Source organism: Artibeus jamaicensis, unplaced genomic scaffold (assembly GCF_021234435.1).
Source record: "Artibeus jamaicensis isolate MK-2021 breed Jamaican fruit bat unplaced genomic scaffold, CSHL_Jam_final contig_233, whole genome shotgun sequence".
Classification (NCBI taxonomy): Eukaryota; Metazoa; Chordata; class Mammalia; order Chiroptera; family Phyllostomidae; genus Artibeus; species Artibeus jamaicensis.
In genome coordinates, this window is record NW_026521486.1 from 37,443,142 (window position 1) to 37,461,192 (window position 18,051).

General features: G+C 40.1%; 2 protein-coding genes across 4 annotated transcripts in view; both read right to left on the reverse strand.

Moving 5' to 3' along the window:
* Positions 1 to 7,392, reverse strand: part of OVCH1 (ovochymase 1) — a 76,536-nt gene extending 69,144 nt beyond the window's left edge. Inside the window, 8 exon segments of the mRNA XM_053661425.1 lie at positions 147 to 336; positions 1,806 to 1,954; positions 2,562 to 2,656; positions 3,461 to 3,536; positions 3,539 to 3,594; positions 6,224 to 6,321; positions 6,603 to 6,721; positions 7,302 to 7,392. Coding sequence (XP_053517400.1) covers positions 147 to 336; positions 1,806 to 1,954; positions 2,562 to 2,656; positions 3,461 to 3,536; positions 3,539 to 3,594; positions 6,224 to 6,321; positions 6,603 to 6,721; positions 7,302 to 7,392 — 874 coding nt within the window.
* A 2,875-nt stretch (positions 7,393 to 10,267) lies between these two features.
* The window catches only part of TMTC1 (transmembrane O-mannosyltransferase targeting cadherins 1), a 243,731-nt gene continuing 235,947 nt past the window's right edge, over positions 10,268 to 18,051 (reverse strand). For all 3 annotated transcript variants that reach the window (XM_053661849.1, XM_037144874.2, XM_037144873.2), the window contains one exon: positions 10,268 to 15,784. In XM_053661849.1, the coding sequence (XP_053517824.1) occupies positions 15,644 to 15,784 (141 nt within the window). In that variant the 3' untranslated portion in view covers positions 10,268 to 15,643. The remainder of the gene's footprint in view (positions 15,785 to 18,051) is intronic.

Genomic DNA, 18,051 nt, shown 5'->3' on the forward strand with positions numbered 1-18,051 from the left:
AAAACCAGCCATATTTTTGCTTTGCTTTAAAGTTTACTCCTAATTTTATCTGAAATGTATCAAAATATCCTTGAAATAATTAAGTATGATCAATTTCTCAGTTGCAATAAAATGAAAAAAGAAAAATTCACAGAAATTACACCTACCTATGATTATGTTCTGAGTGATAAAATCCATCCATTCTTACACCTTGGAGAAAATGCCACCTGAGGTCCTTATATAGTTATTTCTTGAAGAAGCCCAACTTCCAGCACAACCAGCTCCCCAGGAAGTTATCCCAGCAAGAATCCAGAGTCCATGGTCCCTTCTACAAACAAGTGGGCTTCCAGAGTCACCCTTTTATAGTAGAGAAAGAGAGAATTTGAAAATATTCACAAGTTAAGAATATTTTTCAGGTCTACAAATATCTGCACCAATCTCAGAGAAGTAGAGGCCTATCAGCCCAATGGTCATTGTCCATCAATATTTTGTTCTTCATTTTTTTTGTTTCTTTACCATTAATTTCAAGGTACTATGGTTTTGCCCAGATGTAACCTACTTCCACCCATTGCCTGCAATCTTGTAAACCTAACACTTAACATCTCTCTCCCTCCTTCTTTCTTCTTTTCTGGGCACAACCATACACATTCCAAAATCGATGGAAGGAAGAGAGCAAGTTTATGTAGATACATGCCTCTACAACAGCTTGTCACCTGCAATTGTTGGAAAAGACTGGGTTATATTCCAAGGCTATAGCATCAATGAACAGAGCCCCCAAGGTTATGCAAGTTTATGGCTCAAGGCTTTGAAAACAGAATGCCTGGAAGCCTAGTTTTGTCCCAGAGACTCTGTGTCAAAAACTGTTGGTTCCGTAGAGGATAAGAAACCATGATTTCAGGATTCTATCTTCAATAACCTTTCAGAATAATATGCTTCTTTGAGAACATGTGCCACTCTGTGTTAGAGTAAGCCCTCCTTGAAAGGCATGGGATTGTTTGAGGGCTTCATCCAAAACCAGATTACCTGTAGAGCCTGCAGACAGGACAACGCAGCCTTCATCTGCCCGTGTTCCAATTTAGAAAGTGGCACAATTACAATTTTTTCTCTCCTCCCTCCCAAACTCTTCCTGGTCTCTGTTGCCTCCTGGAAGGAAAACACATTTTTCCCAAAGATAATTTCAGGGAGCTTCTCACAGCAGTTTCACACTGCTTGATGGTAAAAAACAAAGAATCCTTGACTCTCCACTTAAAAAAAAAAAGCTTTCCAAGTAAATAATCTTTTCCATTTAAACTTAATATTCACGTCTTTAGCACATTGGTTTCCCTTTCCTCTCTGTATCTGGTAAAGATTGTTCTCCTTTGTAAACTTGTTGCCCTCAGGAGGTTACTGTCAATCACAACATCTTTTTATCCAACAGTTACAATAACTATGCTATCTTCAGTCAAAGTTTGTGGAAAGATTGCATTTGGCACTAAGTACTTAAAATTTTTAACAAAAGATGGAATAAAAAAAGTTACCAGCTGAACCTAGTTTTTTGCCAAAGTGGTCATCTTGCTTGATTCTATTAGGTTGGAAATATTCAAACCACATCCCCTACCTCTCCCATTCCCAACCCCCAAAAAAGTTGTGGGGGTAAGACTGGGCACAGGACAGGAAAGAATTCTCTCAACCCAGGATAAGTCAATTTTTTTCAGTAGAAGCCAGTTGAAAAGATGAAGGAAAGGGGAATTTTGAAGCAGTGTCTTCCAAAAGCAGCTCACAGGGAAAGGCAGAATCCACTATCACCTGTGTGTTATTGAATAACTGGGCTGGTTTATGCTTTTCACCTGGTAGGCTTCCTTTTCCCCATCAGAGAAACCAGTACACAGCATGGTCCTTTCCAGGAGAGGAAGGTTCATAGCCTGAGCAGAGTTACACGTTGTGTCATCCATGATGGGAAGCTCCAATTTTTGTAGGATACTGGAATATTCTTATGCTGCAGAGAAGGGACTGACAAGATAGTCAACAACTATCTTCACTGAAACAAATCCTAAGAAGCCTACGAGTTTAAAACTGTTTCAAGTAGATGTTTAACCAAAATGGAACCATTCTTATTTTTTTAAGGGTGAAATATATTCTTTCCTAAAATCATATATGTGATAAAGAACATTTTTTAAAATCCAGCAGATTTTTAAGGTAGCATAGGCAATTGTAGTTTCTCTGAAGCTATGCTTGAATGTTTTCCCCAAAGAAAAACATTATTCAATAAAGCAATATTTTATGAAGTTCCTTTAAAAATCACAATATTAAAGATACAAAAACATAACTGTGGTTACTATTTCCAAATAACTCCTTTCCTGTAGTCTCCTTCACCCTATTACAGCTGCCTCCAGTTTTATTGGACACACTGACCCAAATGGCAGCCAATTTTACATAGAGCATAGGTATAGACTTTTCTGTGGTGAAGACAACCAGAAATCTTCACTGAGTCAGAGCTCAGGGCAAAGAAAAACAGAGAATAAATGTATTACTCATGGCCAACAAAATCCTTGTTTCTATTGGGCATGCAAAGGGAAGAAATATATATTTTTGATGCCCCACACTCTCTGAATTCTTGCCCCATCCACTGGTCATGCCAAGAATCCCTTCTTCAAACTTATCATCTCCATTGGGAAGACAGATTAGCTGACCAGCGGTTCTTGAAAAAAAAATCATGAGGTTCACAGACAAGTGATGCTGAATGTATTTGGAAAGTGACATTGATTGATTTAATGTCTTCTACAGTTTATTCCTAAGTGTTATATTGACATATATTTTCAAATTTTTTCTTTTTCATTAAAATTATTTCATATAGAAATTTGGAAAAATGCAGAAAATGTAAAACAAGGAAAATGATAACCTTTTGTTCTATATACCACAATAATCCCCCCAAACTACTAATGTTTTAAGGTGTAGCCTTGTTCTTAAGAAATATATTTTTTTTCAATAGCAAATTGAGTACTACTATATGGTAAGCCTTCTTCCAGGCCTCAGTGAATAGGCAGAAAATAAATCCCTGTATGGACAGAACTTGTGTGTGTATGTGTGTGTGTGTGTGTGTGTGTGTGTGTGTGTGTTGCAGGGGGAGAGGAAATACAAACAGTAAATACAATAATTTAGCTATAAGGTAACATGTGCTCTGGAGAAATCATAGCAGGGTAAAGAAGACAAATCTGGGGATTAAAGAAGATGGCATGGGAGATGTAATCTTAAATAGGGTAGTTATGACAAGGCTCATTGAACTTCTGACATTTGAACAAAGCCTCCAAGAAGTTGGAGGAAGGACCCATGCAGTTATCTTGGTGGAAAGCATTTGAAGAAGAAGAAACAGGATGGAAAAACCCTGTAGAGGGGTCATGTCATAGTGTTTGAGGGGCGATGGGGAGGCCAGGATGCCTGGAGTAAGTTAAACAAAAGAATGTTTGGTACAAAACAAAAAAGTGGTTAGATGTTGGGCTATGAAGAGGAAGATGTCAGAGAAAGTGTATTGTACTCAGGATGGGTAATAATTTCTGAGGCAGGAATACTCTGTTCTTGCTATCCTTCTGAAAGAGGTTGTACTTCCCAGCAATCACGGCTGGACTCTTAATTTGCTCCCTGAAAACAAAGAAAAATGTTTCAATAGCACAACAGTTGTTTCTCCAGAAAAGACACTTGGTTTTATGTAATTAAATGAAAAAAATAATAAAGAACCTGTAAGTATTACTGTCTTCAAAGAAGATTTGCTTTTATTAGTAATTACTAATTGTTATGATTTTCTATAAATTATAAGAATCTATAAAAAGGCAAGGTTTGTAGTCATAGTGTTTACATTCTGTGAATCCTTTCCCTTACCATTAAATTGTCTTTCTGTGTAAAATATTTAAGTGTGGAATCTTCTTTGTCTTTTGTACTTAAACCAGTCCATATACATGCTTCCATTTTTTGAAACAAGACATAAAAGCTGTTCGTAAAACTATCTTTCTTTTCTGTACTAGCACCCTCTTTCAATCTAGTCAAGCACCTGTTGTTTCCATAGTATTTTTCCTTCCCAGTGATTAAAACTTGGGTTATTAAAACTGTGGCGCATCCACTTAACATTGATGTTAATATTTTATGAGAGTAGGCAATTATTTTTCTTCCCACTAACTCCACAAATTATAGATGAAGTCTTGGATTTCTGGGGTTTCTGGTTAGTAAAAGTAGGAAGCATGGGGAAGGCCAATGGGTGGGTAAACCAGGTAGTGAAATTAAGAAAGGGATTGAGGGGGACTTCTGCCAAGATGGAGGCATAGGTGGAGACGCCGTGCCTTCTCACACAACCAAGTTTAGAGACAACTAAATATTAGCAACAGAAATCACAGCCAGAACACAGAAAATTGAACTTTCGGAAGTTTGTTAACAACAAATTTTTCAGCCTGACCGGTAAGGGGTGAAACCAGCAGCTGGCGGAGCGGGTTTCCACAGGAAAACTTGGTCAGACGGACTCAGGCCCACGGAATCCAGGCACGCGGAATCCAGGCACAGGGTTGGACCTAGGGAGAGACCCAGCGACCAAGCAAGCAACCGCGGGGAAACAGCGAAGGAGCAGGGCTGCGGGTTGACTGTGGTCGCGCATTTGTGCACAGATAGACAAGTGATTGGACCGGGACCCAGCGGGTCCCCAGGCAAGTGGCAGCGGAAGGCTCCGCCATTTCCCTGCTCTGACCCCACCTCCACATACAGCGTCATAACCCAGCGACTCTGAGTGGCCCGGCCCAGGTGAACCACCTAAGGCGCTGCTCCTCACCCAGCTGCCACAAACAGCAGAGGGGGTCGCCATTTCCCCACTCTGACCACGCCCCCACATAAGCGTCACAACCCAGCGACCTGGGAGTCCGGGGCTCCGCTCCACACGCTTGACGGCACGAACAGACCAAAAATGGCTCGGGAGGAACTCAAAGCCCCAGAGCCTATAAATCTAAGCAATGAAGAAATAGCAAAACTCTCAGGCACTGGTGATCAGGATCCTCACAGAACTGGTTGATTATAGCCACAAATTAGACAAACATATGAAGGCAAAACTAATTGAAATGAATGAAATTGCACAGGAAACCAATAGGGATGAAAAGGAAACTGGGACTCAAATCAATGGAGTGGACCAGAAGAAAGCAAATAATGGCCAAACAGAAAAGAGTCAAGAAGCAAGAATTCAAAGAAATGAGGAGAGCCTTAGGAACCTCCAGGACATCTTTAAATGCTCCAACATCCGAATTATAGGGGTACCAGAAGGAGGAAAGGAACAGCCACAGTGGAAAACTTATTTGAACAAATAATAAAGGAGAATTTCCCCAATATGGCAAAGGAAATAGACTTCCAGGAAATCCAGGAAGCTCAGAGAGTCCCAAAGAAGTTGGACCCAAGAACAAACACACCAAGGCCCATCATAATTACATTAGCCAAGATTAAAATGAAGGAGAGAATCCTAGAAGCAGCAAGAGATAAGGGGACAGTCACCTACAAAGGAGTTCCCATCAGACTGTCAGCTGATTTCTCAAAAGAGACCTTACAGGCAAGAAGGAGCTGGAAAGAGGTATTCCAAGTCATGAAATCCAAAGACCTACAACCAAGATTGCTCTATCCAGCAAAACTTTCATTTAGAATGGAAGGGCAGATAAAGTGCTTCTCAGATAAGATCAAGTTCAAGGAGTTCATCATCACCAAGCTCTTATTATATGAAATGTTAAAGGGACTTACCTAAGAAAAAGAAGTTAAAAAAAAGATGAACAGTGAAAGGACAGCAAACTCACAGTTATTAACAACCACACCTAAAACAAAAGCAAACTAAAAGGACAGCTAGATCAGGAGTGGAAACATAGAAATGAAGATCTCAAGGAGGGTTAGCGACAGGGGAGTGGGAGGAGGAGAAGGGGGGAGAAGGTACAGAAAATAAGTAGCATAGACAGTAGATAGAAAATAGATGGGGGGGCAAGAATAGTATGGGAAATATAGAATCTAAAGAACTTGAGACACATGGTCATAAACTAAAGGGGGGGTAATGGTGGGGACGGGGGGTAGGGTGGAGGGGAATGAAGGGGGGAATAGAACAACTGTAATGGCATAATCAATAAAAATAATAAATTTAAAAAAAAATTAAAAAAAAAGAAAGGGATTGAGGTTTAACCTTGGAAGGTATTTAGATCATCAAATCTCCAAGTTCTATCACAATGAATCTAAGTTTGACAAGTGATGAAAAGCCACAACTTACTCATCCAGGCTAGCCAGGCAGTGTGCCGCTGTAGCCACCACGTCACCCTGAATCAAGCTTCCTCCCCAGAAATGGTGCTCACCTGATTTTAGGGAGACCTGCCTGAGATAAAAGTTAGAATACAACTAACATTACATATCCCCATGGATGCTGACTCCTTCAGAAATATTGGAAGTCAACTTTTTTAATAGGTTGTAATATTCTTAGATACAGTTTTAAGTTGGTTACTAAGATACTACCTAACAAGTAAATGTTTTGACAGAGAGGTCAAATGTGTCAAGACAAAAATGACATGTTAACTTACAGTTATGATATTTGAAACAAAAGGAATTATTTTACCACTTTCTGATTAAGAAATCAATATTTTTGTTATACTGACCTGTCGTGGATGTCCACCAGCTGCTGGATTTCTCCAACTAATAATTCTAGAGAAGAGATCAGATTCCAAGACAGTCTCTGTACTTTTCGAGTCAACTGCTCTGATTCCACACTCCCGTCCTGTGTGGGGGAGCATACGTGTGCACACACACAGAGCACCTTGTTTAAGGGTTCACCTTATCCAGATTGTACGTTCAGGGTTTCCTGGCATCACTCGGCTGCAGGCTGTCCCCTTCCTTTTCTCAAAATGTCCCTGAGACTACCCCTCAGTCACGTTGTGTTGACTAGAACTTGCCTCACCCCCGGCTGCCCCAACAAGAAAACGCCTGGGGGCAGGATGCGCAGGCTCTTTCTGCAGAGACTGACTGGGGGCCTTACCCTCCTGACTGGAGGGTGAGCAGGACATAATTTAGGTTCTAGTAAAGATAGTGGAGAACAACATATGCTACCCCAGAAGACAGATATTTGACTATAAGCTACTTCGACTAGGTTATTTTTCTCTGGAGCAGGCTACTTAGCACACATGCCTACAAAGTTGGACTCCAGAATCCAAGAATTTCGGTAAGAAACTCCAGCCCAGGCGTGTCTTTGGGAACACCTGGGCCCACACTGTCCCCTTCATCCTTGCTTCTTCCAGCCTGAGGAATGTGCAGTCTCATGCCCCTGCTTCTGCATCCTGGGTGCCCAGGGCCGGGCTCACCTGGGCTTGAGGGGAGGCCCATGGTGAGAAACAGCAGCAGCCCAAGCAAGGCCAGTGCTTGTATTGAGTCTCCCATAATGACTTCATCCATCTTCCTCCCTCTTGGGCTGAGAAACCTAAGTGAGGAAAGTGGTTCCAGCACCGCAGGCCCTGGCTGTCCTGAACGAGCACACCAGCCCGCCTGCAGGGCTCTCCACTGCTGCCCTCAGCGGGGTGGATGGACTGCACCTGCCCCACAGTCAGCCCTCACAGCATCTCCTTGGGATTGTCCTGGGCTGGTCTCCAGTCACCCCAGGTTTTCTAAGTCTCAGCCATTGGCCAAAGGAGAAAGTTGTAAGGTGTCCCCATGGCTGGTGTAATGCTCGAACATGTACAGAGGTCCCTACAGACAGATGCAGGGTGAAGGAGATCAGTAACCTAGAAGGTTCTGCACAGGTGAATTCTTTCCCACACCGGACAGCATGCCCCAAGTGGAGGGTCAAGGGAGCTTGGCATCCATATAAGACACAGGCCAGTGCCAGCTTCTGAGAGGAAGGAGACTCAGGAAAGTTTAATGAGTACTTAATGGCACCGCTCCTGCACCTAAGTAGCTTGTTGAAGGCTGTGACACCCAAAGGAGTTTCCAAATAGAGTGGACAGGAAAGTCAGATTCACGCTGCCACTGCTTTTCTGGACGACAGTGTTATTAGCGTTAGCGCAGAGCTGCGAAGCTGTATGATGCATCATTTGAGACTATTAAAATAAATTCATTGCTAAAATGATCATGTCAGCACTTTTTAAATAAATATTATTTTGTACTAAATTAGCTTGATGTTGGGAGAAGAATAAAGCCAGAATGTGTATTGGATTTATATTTTATCAAAAAAAATAGGGCAAGGCTAAGTGGACATTGTATACACATCAACTAACTTAGACACCAATCCCCAGTCCCAGTGGTCTCAGTTTGTGTGAGATGGCAATGAAAACTCCTTGAGGTAGGATGGTAAACAAACCCAGGCAGGTAGGCAGGTGGTGGACAGATGAATAGAAAAACAGAAGACAATCAAGGTGGAGGGAATGCAGGTACAGGACTAGGCAGGTGACAGTTAGCTGGGTCAATGACCACTGTAACTGCAGAAAAGAGTAGAAGGTGAATGGGTGCCTTAGGGTAAGAAGCTTGGAGAATGTGATTCGCACCCAAATTTGGTGTCTAGGTGACCCTTGGATGGGGCTGGATGAGGTAAGCAGCTCTTCTGTGAAAATTAACCACTGTAGCTCCAGGCTTGATCACTGGCCAGGAAATCTTCAGATGTGGCGGCAGCCTGACCAGTGGCCGCACCATCCTCATCCCTGAGTTTTACTTTCCCTGAAGTTTTCTCACAAAGATTGCCATAGCCCTCCCTAGCCCTGGGGGACACGCTGCTCTCCAGTAAAAAACTCAGACTCTTCAAATGGACCCAGCTCTACTCTTTCTCAGCAAAAGGGAGTCAAATTAAAACTACTACACAGGTTTTACAAAATAAAATGGAAGAAGAAAAAATAAACATATGCTTAGGCAGGACAGTGCAACTCACAGTGTTGAAGTTCATGGCCAAACTTCTCATAAGGCTCACAGACCCGTGCCTGTGCACTCTACTGCATGTGGTGTACAAAGCTTTGCAAGGTCATCAGTGGTTTGTTTCACACCCAGACATCTCCATGCGGTTGGACAATAGCTCATTTTCGGCTACAGCACAGCCCTGTTCCCAGAGTTCAGAACTCACAACCTCAAGTGAGACATTATTCTTCTATATAAAGGATTGCTCTCCTACAGGCCTAACAAAATAATGCCTTTCCATTAAGCAGGAAAAGAGCCATTTAGTTTATACATTGCAAAATATGCAAGAGTCAGGTCATTAGATTTAAATTTGTAAGATAATAGTTTGAGTTTATAACTTTACGGAGATGTTGAAGTGTTCAAATAGAAGTATTCTCTTATTTAAAAAATAAACATTTGAAAAGGAAGGACATCAAGGAAGAGCAGACTGGACTGGACTATCCTAGCTCGGACTTGTGACATACGGGAAATTTACCTTTAATTAGGACGTATCTTCTTTAAGGCAGGAGGAGAATGATATGCTCTTGGAGGCCCCCCAAGACTCTTGATGAAGCCCCAACTCAGAGGAGAGTTGTAAAAGTAGGAGTATTAGGTGACTAACTCACAAGCAATGATCAAATTAGGGCCAAATGATGTTTTATGTTTAAAAAAATGTTTTTACACCCAAGCTAAGCCACTGGTCTAAACTCTCCAAAGTCCCATAAGGCCTGAAATTCAGCACTAAAGGGATTATTGGTGACATTAAAAATAGCACTTTTATTTGAATATTTGTTGCAGGAACAGATATCACATGATGCCAAGGGAATTTGAAGGATGGATGAAAAAAATTCATTCCAATAGTTTGGCTGTGAATGACAGAGATGAGGTAGCAGCTGGAGATTAAAAAAAAGGAAGTTTTTTAAAAAATGATTTTGATGGTGGTTACCTGTATATGGGTTTTAGAATAGAAGAGCATGAACAAGAACCAGCAAAAGGAATAAGTTAAAGATGAAAAATAGGTCTAGAATAGAATGAAGTTCTACAAGAGGCAAAATAGGATCCTCTTCTTCAATTGTAGCAATAAGAGAGAAGGAAGAATCGGGTGCCGGTAAGTTTTCAGATCCAGGGCAGAATATTAAGGGAGTAGTTTTTTCTACCTTGTGTTCACTCTGCGAAGACACATACTCAGCAAGATGAGGGGAGGAGCCCTGGAGTGGGTAAGTACTGAACAGTCACTGTGGGGTAGAGAAAACACTCAAAACACACAGAACAATGCAAGGCAATGAATGAATGAATGAATGAATGAATGCGGGAAGAAGGTAGATGGTCTTTTTTCCTCTTCAAAGTAGACACCAACTGGTGACATGGATTTCAATGGGCACTAATCATAGAGCACTTTAGAGGCCGAAACAAGACAGTTATTTTCATTATATTTTATATAAAATAGACATTTACATAAATTTTATTTTGAGGAGATGTAGGCAAAGTGTACATCAGACTTATATGGGAGAAATACTTTGTGGAAGATATATTTCTAACTGGCACAGCAAAAGTAACAAAAATGTACATTTATATACAACTGATCAAAGTAAGAAATAAAAGCATTATGAACAAAGAACATGATGCAAGTCATTTCCCCCTAAAAAAAAAAGGATTGGTATGAGTTACAGCAAGTCAGATGATATCCACATTATAAAAGCCATGGCTTCTACAGATATTTTAATCCTTAGGAGGAAAATTTTAAATATCTTTTTTCCCTAGAAACATAACAAAAATCACTAATTTTTTATGTGTACAGGCTGCAAAAATAAGACTGGTTCCCTCCGCTATGTTAAAGCACGTGGGCAGTTCAGTCACTGACCCTGAAGGCTATTTGTGTATTTGTTCTGTTGTGGTGATTTTCTTAAGAGTTCCTAAAACAAAGGGCAACGCTTACCAGTTTTGTCTTCAGATGTAGAGGGCTTTGAATCTGGATCAGGAGATACATAAAGCTTGCTAGTTCCACAGGACTAACCCGTGCTTTGGTGCATGATCAACAGGACTGAGATGTTTGGTAATGTGCCCAGGGTGAGATGGCTCCTTGGGGACAGAGGAAGGACTAAGAACCCAGGCCTCCCGATTCCTGAACTGGTGCGTCTCCTGATGGACCGGCCAGACAACCCCAGGGGCATCACGCACACTGGAAACTTCCAAACGTGATGCACAGATTCACAGGTGCACCACCAAGAATGGGAATACACTTCTGGACTTCTGGATATAGACATCTCTTTCCAGTTTAGGGTAAACGGTGATGGAAACTTATAAATGAACAATGATTGTACATTGTGATAGGTGCTAATTTTATGAGTTACGTACCCTAAAGGTTTTCATTGCAAGGATCCTTGGTGATAATAATGGGACGTTTTTATGCCAGTCAATGGGTAGATATGAATAGCATCACTTCTGTTATGCCATTTTATTGGCTGATATTAAACTGTACCTTTGCAGTTATTTTATTTCTTTTCCTTAATCCACATGGTTACATAAGAAATAATTTTAAAAAGTGCTATTTTTTGGAAGAATTGTTTAACATATTGTTCTTTTACATAAAAATCTTCAAGGATAATAAAAAAAGTTATAATATATACCTATGTATTTCTGGGCATTGTAAGCTTTTATCTTATTCAGTTGCTGCCTAAATGCAAGACTTGAAAGGTATTTGCTTTCTTTAAATGAGAAAAGATGCTATTTCAATAAATTTTCCTATTATTGGGAAATATCTAGCTTAATCAAAGTAAATGTGATCATGGAAATCAGAAAAAAATAAATCACCTATAACTACATTACTTTTGAATGTTGTTACTAATATCCTGTAGATTTACTAATCTAAGATGCAAATTCATCACAAATCAGAGCACAATTTTTTAAACTAATAAGTAGAAAATGATTCCCAAAAGCTGACATGTGCATAACTAACCTAAAGACAGAGAGATATAGGTCTAGGCATAAACTATGCTATGGACACCTTGAGTCATAAAAAATATGAGTTTTACATACTGGGTACCTTGTCTGGGTACATGTAAATGACAAGGAAGATCCCGTCCATCTGAAAATTGAGAATTCTGTACATACAGGTCAAATTATAGCCCAATTGCCACAAATGCAAAACCACTCCTCCCAGCGCATCTGTTCTGTCAGTCTCGGAATGATGGCCTTAACCAACCAACTGTGCCAAACAATCAATCCTTCTTTAGAATTCTTTGGCTTATTTTAGTTTAATTTAAAAGTAAAAGTTGTGAAATCATCTCATCTGTGAGAGATTATAAACATCTATTTTGCAAAAGTTAAAAACTCCCACGGAAGTTGTCAGCCACTGGTCCTCCAGCCCAGCTGTGTCAGAATCAGGGTTTTCTAAAATAAATTTTTTCTTCCTCCAAGTTATTTAAATCTTTGGTTTAGTTCACCCGTGTTATATCACTGAACCACATCTTATAAATGCCATTAATAAGTTGAGAACATCTGAATCACGTTTTAAACTCTTGAATAATTCTTAAGGTTGAAAGGAGATTGTAAAGCCACTCTAGGTCCCCATGTCAAAGGACATGTTAGGGGACTGCCACTTAATGGGATTTTGAAGGTAAAGAGAACTGATTCTAGGCAGGACCAAAGGACAGGTCAGATAGATCGGCAGTAGGAGGGTGGAGATGTGTACACAAGGAACTCTAATGCAGATGAGAAAAAAGAGCAAACGATTCTGAGTAACAGAATCACAACTGAAACTCCGATCATTGGATCCAGTGCTCCGCCGGATTAAAGCAGCTCTCCTCTTGTCCTCCGCCACCTTACCTCCTGCCCAGCACCTGCTATGTATTTAAGGACCCATCACAAAATGAAACTGCAGGACTGTTTAAAATGTTCGGAATTTCAAGGAGGGCATGCAACCAAGCATAAAGTGCTGCTGAGCACACGACTATGGGGGAAAGTGTGGACGGCAGGGCTGTCAAGCTGCCTCGGCAGTTGCACCACAGAGAGGCGCTGTGGCACCCCAGCCAGTGGCGCGGGCTGGAGGGTAACCTGGGTGTAGCTCCACCACTCGCCGGGCGCTCAGCTTGAATTTTGATAAACGTGGGTTCCACATACTATTTCATGTGACAAGGACTAAATAAAAATAGTTACAAAATATACTTAATATCTTTGAAAAAATAATATGTGATTTATTTTCTTATAGGCACCATTTCAACTATAAAAATTATTTTCTTGGCCACATCTCGGTGACAGTAGTAACTGAGGACAAAAATATCTGATGCCAATAGGGCTAAATTTTAATGTTCGAAGAGATGCCAATGTGTGCAGACAGAATGAGAAAAGGAGAGGGGGATAGAAAGTGGGTGTGGAGGAAGGGAGGGGCGAGAGAGAAACAGACATGGGGTTGGGGGCCGGGAGAAAAGCACCCGAAAGAAGGTGGGCAACGGCTCCAGAAGGCCACGTGACCCTTTCTCCCAGAGATGTTTGAGAAGCCACTGCTGTTTCAGCGAATCCGACAAATGCACTCCCAAAGCTTTCGCAGCACTTAGAGTAAGGCATAACTGCTTTTCAAAATTTGGGGCTCAGTCATTCCACCAGCCTTGTAAGTGTGAGTTTTGGTTACTGATCATTCTAAACAGTTGTGATTAAAGTCTTAGATACTGGTTTTAGCTAGAGCTTCACATTTTTCATTTTGGGGGTGGGCATAATAACGGCATATTATTCAAATATACTGTAGTACCTTTCTTGGCCATAGGACTATAGCAATACATTTGAGGGGGGAAGAAAAATATCTCAAATAAAATTTTGGTTAAGTTTATGATACACAACTTTAGAAGAGTATTAGAAATGGAAGATCATAGTGGTAATATAAGTGCTATTGGATTACTGATGCACACGTAGATATATGCTAATGTCATTTCTGTAACTCTTCGCATTTAAAATATTCCTTATATCATCTCTTTCTACATTATCTCTTTCTAAAGAAGTTTACCTTCCTTTTATCTGGATTTACCTTAGCCCTTCTCCCCATCCCCAAAGTACAGGGTCACTGCTTCCTGAACTGGTTCAAAAAGAAGCTAAGAAGGTTGTCGTTGTTTTTTAACCATATCTTAGCCTAAACATGGGAAGTGCGTGTGCCTTCCGACTCCTGTATCTCTGTGGAACGAGGCTTGGTGCCATGAAGAGCACCGCCCAGAGTTTTTTGACTTTTTAATTTTTCAAAACAAAACCAAGCGTTCCAATTTCAAAATACACACCAAAATATACCGCTACCCAAGCACTGTAGGCTGAGCCCTAATTTCTTTGACTTTAGCAATTTGAACAGTTAATACAACTTTTCTGAAGTGCTGTGAAAACTTAACTACTTTGCAATTTACATTTATAATTTTTGTATGCTAAGTTTTAAAAAGCCACTATTAAAACCACTATGTACAAAGAAAAAACTGTGTGTATATATTAAATATTTTATAAGTTATAAAATAAATAACACTAAAAAACAACTGTCAATTCGTAAGTTCAACTTTGCCTTCCTTATTTTTAAATATAAATATATATTTTTAAGTTGTGAATTTAGATTTTTCTAGATTTTTTGAGCATTTTCCATGAATTCTCCAAAATTACCAATTAATAATAATTAATTTGATGAAGAATAATTAATTAATAATGAATTTTGGGTTCACATTACTCATGTTCTAAGCACAGAATTCTCATTAGGCCTAGGAAGACAAATCAATAAAGCTCTCTTTCCATTTAAAGTCTATGAAGATTTCTGTGTTATACTGTAAAGATTCCAAAATGGTTCAATATACTTGTCAAAAATAATAAATCTCGTGATGTCTAAAGGTTAAGATAATAAAGTAGAACATTTCTCCCAGTTAATATCTTTAATAATTTTCATGTAGAATATACTATGTTTTTCTCCACCAAAATAACAATATATGTAGAGGTGGAAATATTTATGATTTTAAAAGCACTTCTGAAATTATAGAGCAGAATCACTACTCTAGTGATACTTGTAATAAAAATTAAAATAATTTTAGGTTTTCCATAAAGAATTAGGGGTACCAAGATCCTTGACATTCCCCTGGGGAAGAATAGCCATACATAATTCCAGAAGCTTCCTGTCTGATGTGTTAGGCAATGGGAAAGTTTGCATCAGAGTGGAATTTTGTTTACTACTCAGTAGGGCTCTAGGGATATGCTTAGGGGAATATCGGATCCAGCTCCCTTAACAACAGCCCCTTTTCCCACAAATTCCAGAAGGTTCTACAGAAAGTATTCAATACTCCTTTCTGGTTCTGGAGAACTGAATGAGCTACCTCTTGATGGAATTTCCCAAATGGCTTATCTTAGAGGATTTGTCCTCTTTGAATTATTCCATGAAGAAGCAATGCTCTGCCTTCATAGCATTTCCAATTTCTGTATTTCTGGTTTAAACTTCATAAAAGTTTAAACTGGAAAAAGAACCAGATGACTAGGTTGTAACCACAGAGAACTATCTGGAGGGAAATCTGGAGTTAAAGCAAAAATAAATCTGTAAAATGTGTAGTTGTTGTATTCCTTTCCTTGCAGACCTCCTTGCCCTTGATTGCTCTTTTTGTCTTTTTTTCATGGGAGTGCAGCACAGGGCTATCAGCAAGCATCTCCAAACGTGGCTCCTGGCCTGGGAGCCAGAGGAAAGCCTCCTTGGGTGTCCCCTTGCTGATGCAGCAGCAAGGCCTCTATCACCGCTTCCTCCTCCAGAGGTGCGAGCAACTGTCCCTGGAGAGTCGGTCAACAGCCGCTACGTTTGATCTTTTTCTCGAACTTCTTGCAATCGTTTTTCTAGGCGATCCAGTTTGGCGAGATTCTCCTGCAGCAGTTTGCTGTCCGGAACCAGCTGTAAGGCTCTCTCATAATAACTTCTTGCGGACACATAGTTTCCCTGTCGAGAAAAAGAGAATAATCTGACCCACCTGAATGCTCTGTCAGAGAACGGAGAGAGTAGGAAACAGCATTTCGCCCTGTTTAACCTTCATGTCCCCAGTAAGGAAACCAACCTGTCTGCCTGCATGGTAATTTTACCCTTATGTGCTGGTGCTTTTAGAGAACCCGTTTGTTTTAAGTACCAGTCCAGCTGGAGAATGTGAAGGATAGAAGTTATGACATAAGGTTAAATGGCGGAAAACAGATTTTTAATTCTACTTAACGCAAGGTAGGAGCCTATCATTTCGTAGGGTTAGCACTATTGTTTGTGATGAAATGGAGCCGTGCATGTCACGATAAATTGAAGGGAGGGGGTGGAGAGAGAGCGAGAGAAAGAGAAAGAGAGAAAGAAGTATGTGTGGGGCAATGCTTTTGAAACTTCAACAATAATAATAATACAAAAATAAATAGCTTAGGAGTCCACAATAACTCCCTAGTGGTAAGAGTTATTTTAATCTTCAAATTAAAACCAAAACTGCAACTTTTGCCTAGTACAGCCTTTAAAGCAAATATAAATTTTTATGAAATGAAAAGAACTGATAAGACTATGGAATCACATTTAGCCAATACTCCAGGTGTGTGACCATATGTACCTGCTGGATCCTTTTAAATCAGGAGAGCAGGAATGTTAGTCTCGACCTGCAAAAACACCAGTCTCTACCCTCCGTTGGCCCGACCTGGTTTGCTCAATGCCTCCCTGACAGCAGCCACGTGCACCTGATTCCAGGTGGTCCCTGGCAAATTAGTCTCAATTATTAACTTTCTCCAGCCCCTTTCCCGGTCCTAAATGGGTACTGCCAAGTCTCAGTCTAAGACTGTTAGAAATCTCTCCACTCCAAAAACTATAAATTTGCTCTACTTGATTCAGTTATAGTTCCACGTAGGTAAAAACCAGTTACTCGCTGAATTCCCATCACAATTTAAAACAGTATTCTCTCCGAGCAAAAGTACTATGTAGCAATGCAACTAATATTTGTTGAATGCTTAGCTGTCTTCCAAATGATTTAATATGTGTCAAGAAATTAGACACTGCCCAACACCTAGAGAGCACCCAGTCGGATACTATCATTATTGTTATTACTAAATAACTATCCAGGCTCTATGTAAACACTATATTTCTTTTAGCATTCGCTCGCTACATTGGTGAAAAGGAGAGGATAAATGACCAAACAGGATTGTGGGAATTCACGATCTGGCATGTGCACAAATGAAGATATTTCTGATTATTAACACTGGGTCTGATAAGAGGCTAAACAGAATTCTGGACAAATGAGAACTTGGCTTTGCGACATTAAATTTTTTTTTAATTCAAGCATTTATCTTCTAAGTATCTTCTGATGTTTATTAAGCTTAGCACACACATGCAAACAACAGAATATATGTGGCTTTAAAATGGCCTCAAAATATGTTTCTACTACAGTTGACTTTGAACTTGTCTTCCAAGAGGTTCCTCTGAATTAGGGCCTCAGCCTGATGCCTTGGCATCTCCTTCGCTGATCATCAGCTTTCTCTGTCTTTTCAGACACAACCTAGACACAGAGTTACTTTCTCTCCCTCAAATTACTCTTTTCCTGATCAAAATGGAAGCCTTATTTTAAGAAACAAGTTATATCCCTTAATTCAATGTACCCAATTCCTAGATGCCAGGTAGGGAATGTGAATTATCCAATTTTTATTTTTTAAAGATTTTATTTATTTATTTTTAGAGATACAGGAAGGGAGGGAGAAAGAAAGGGAGAGAGAAACATCAGTGTGTGGTTGCCTCTCATGTGTCCCCCCCACTGGGGACCTGGTCCACAACCCAGGCATGTGCCCTGACTGGAAATCGAACCGGTGACCTTTTGCTGCACAGGCCCGTGCTCAATCTACTGAACTACACCAGCTTAGGAAAATCATCCAGTTTTTAGAAATGTGTTATTTACTATGATAGCCACTAGTCACATGTGGCAATTTCATTTATTACTAAATAAGAATTCAGTTGCTCATTTGCACCAACGACATTTCAAATACTTGACAGCCACGTCTAGTGGCTGGCTGCTGCCTTGGATATAGAACATTTCCATCATTGCAGAAAGTTCTATTGTATAGTGTTGTTCTAGAAAAGGCATTAATCTCATAAGGCAGTACTGAAAATAGTACTTTATGATATGGCCCAGTGGATGCGACTATGGTTATAAAGAACGTATTGTATCATCTAACCTGTTTATTCCCAAATTCCCAAATGTC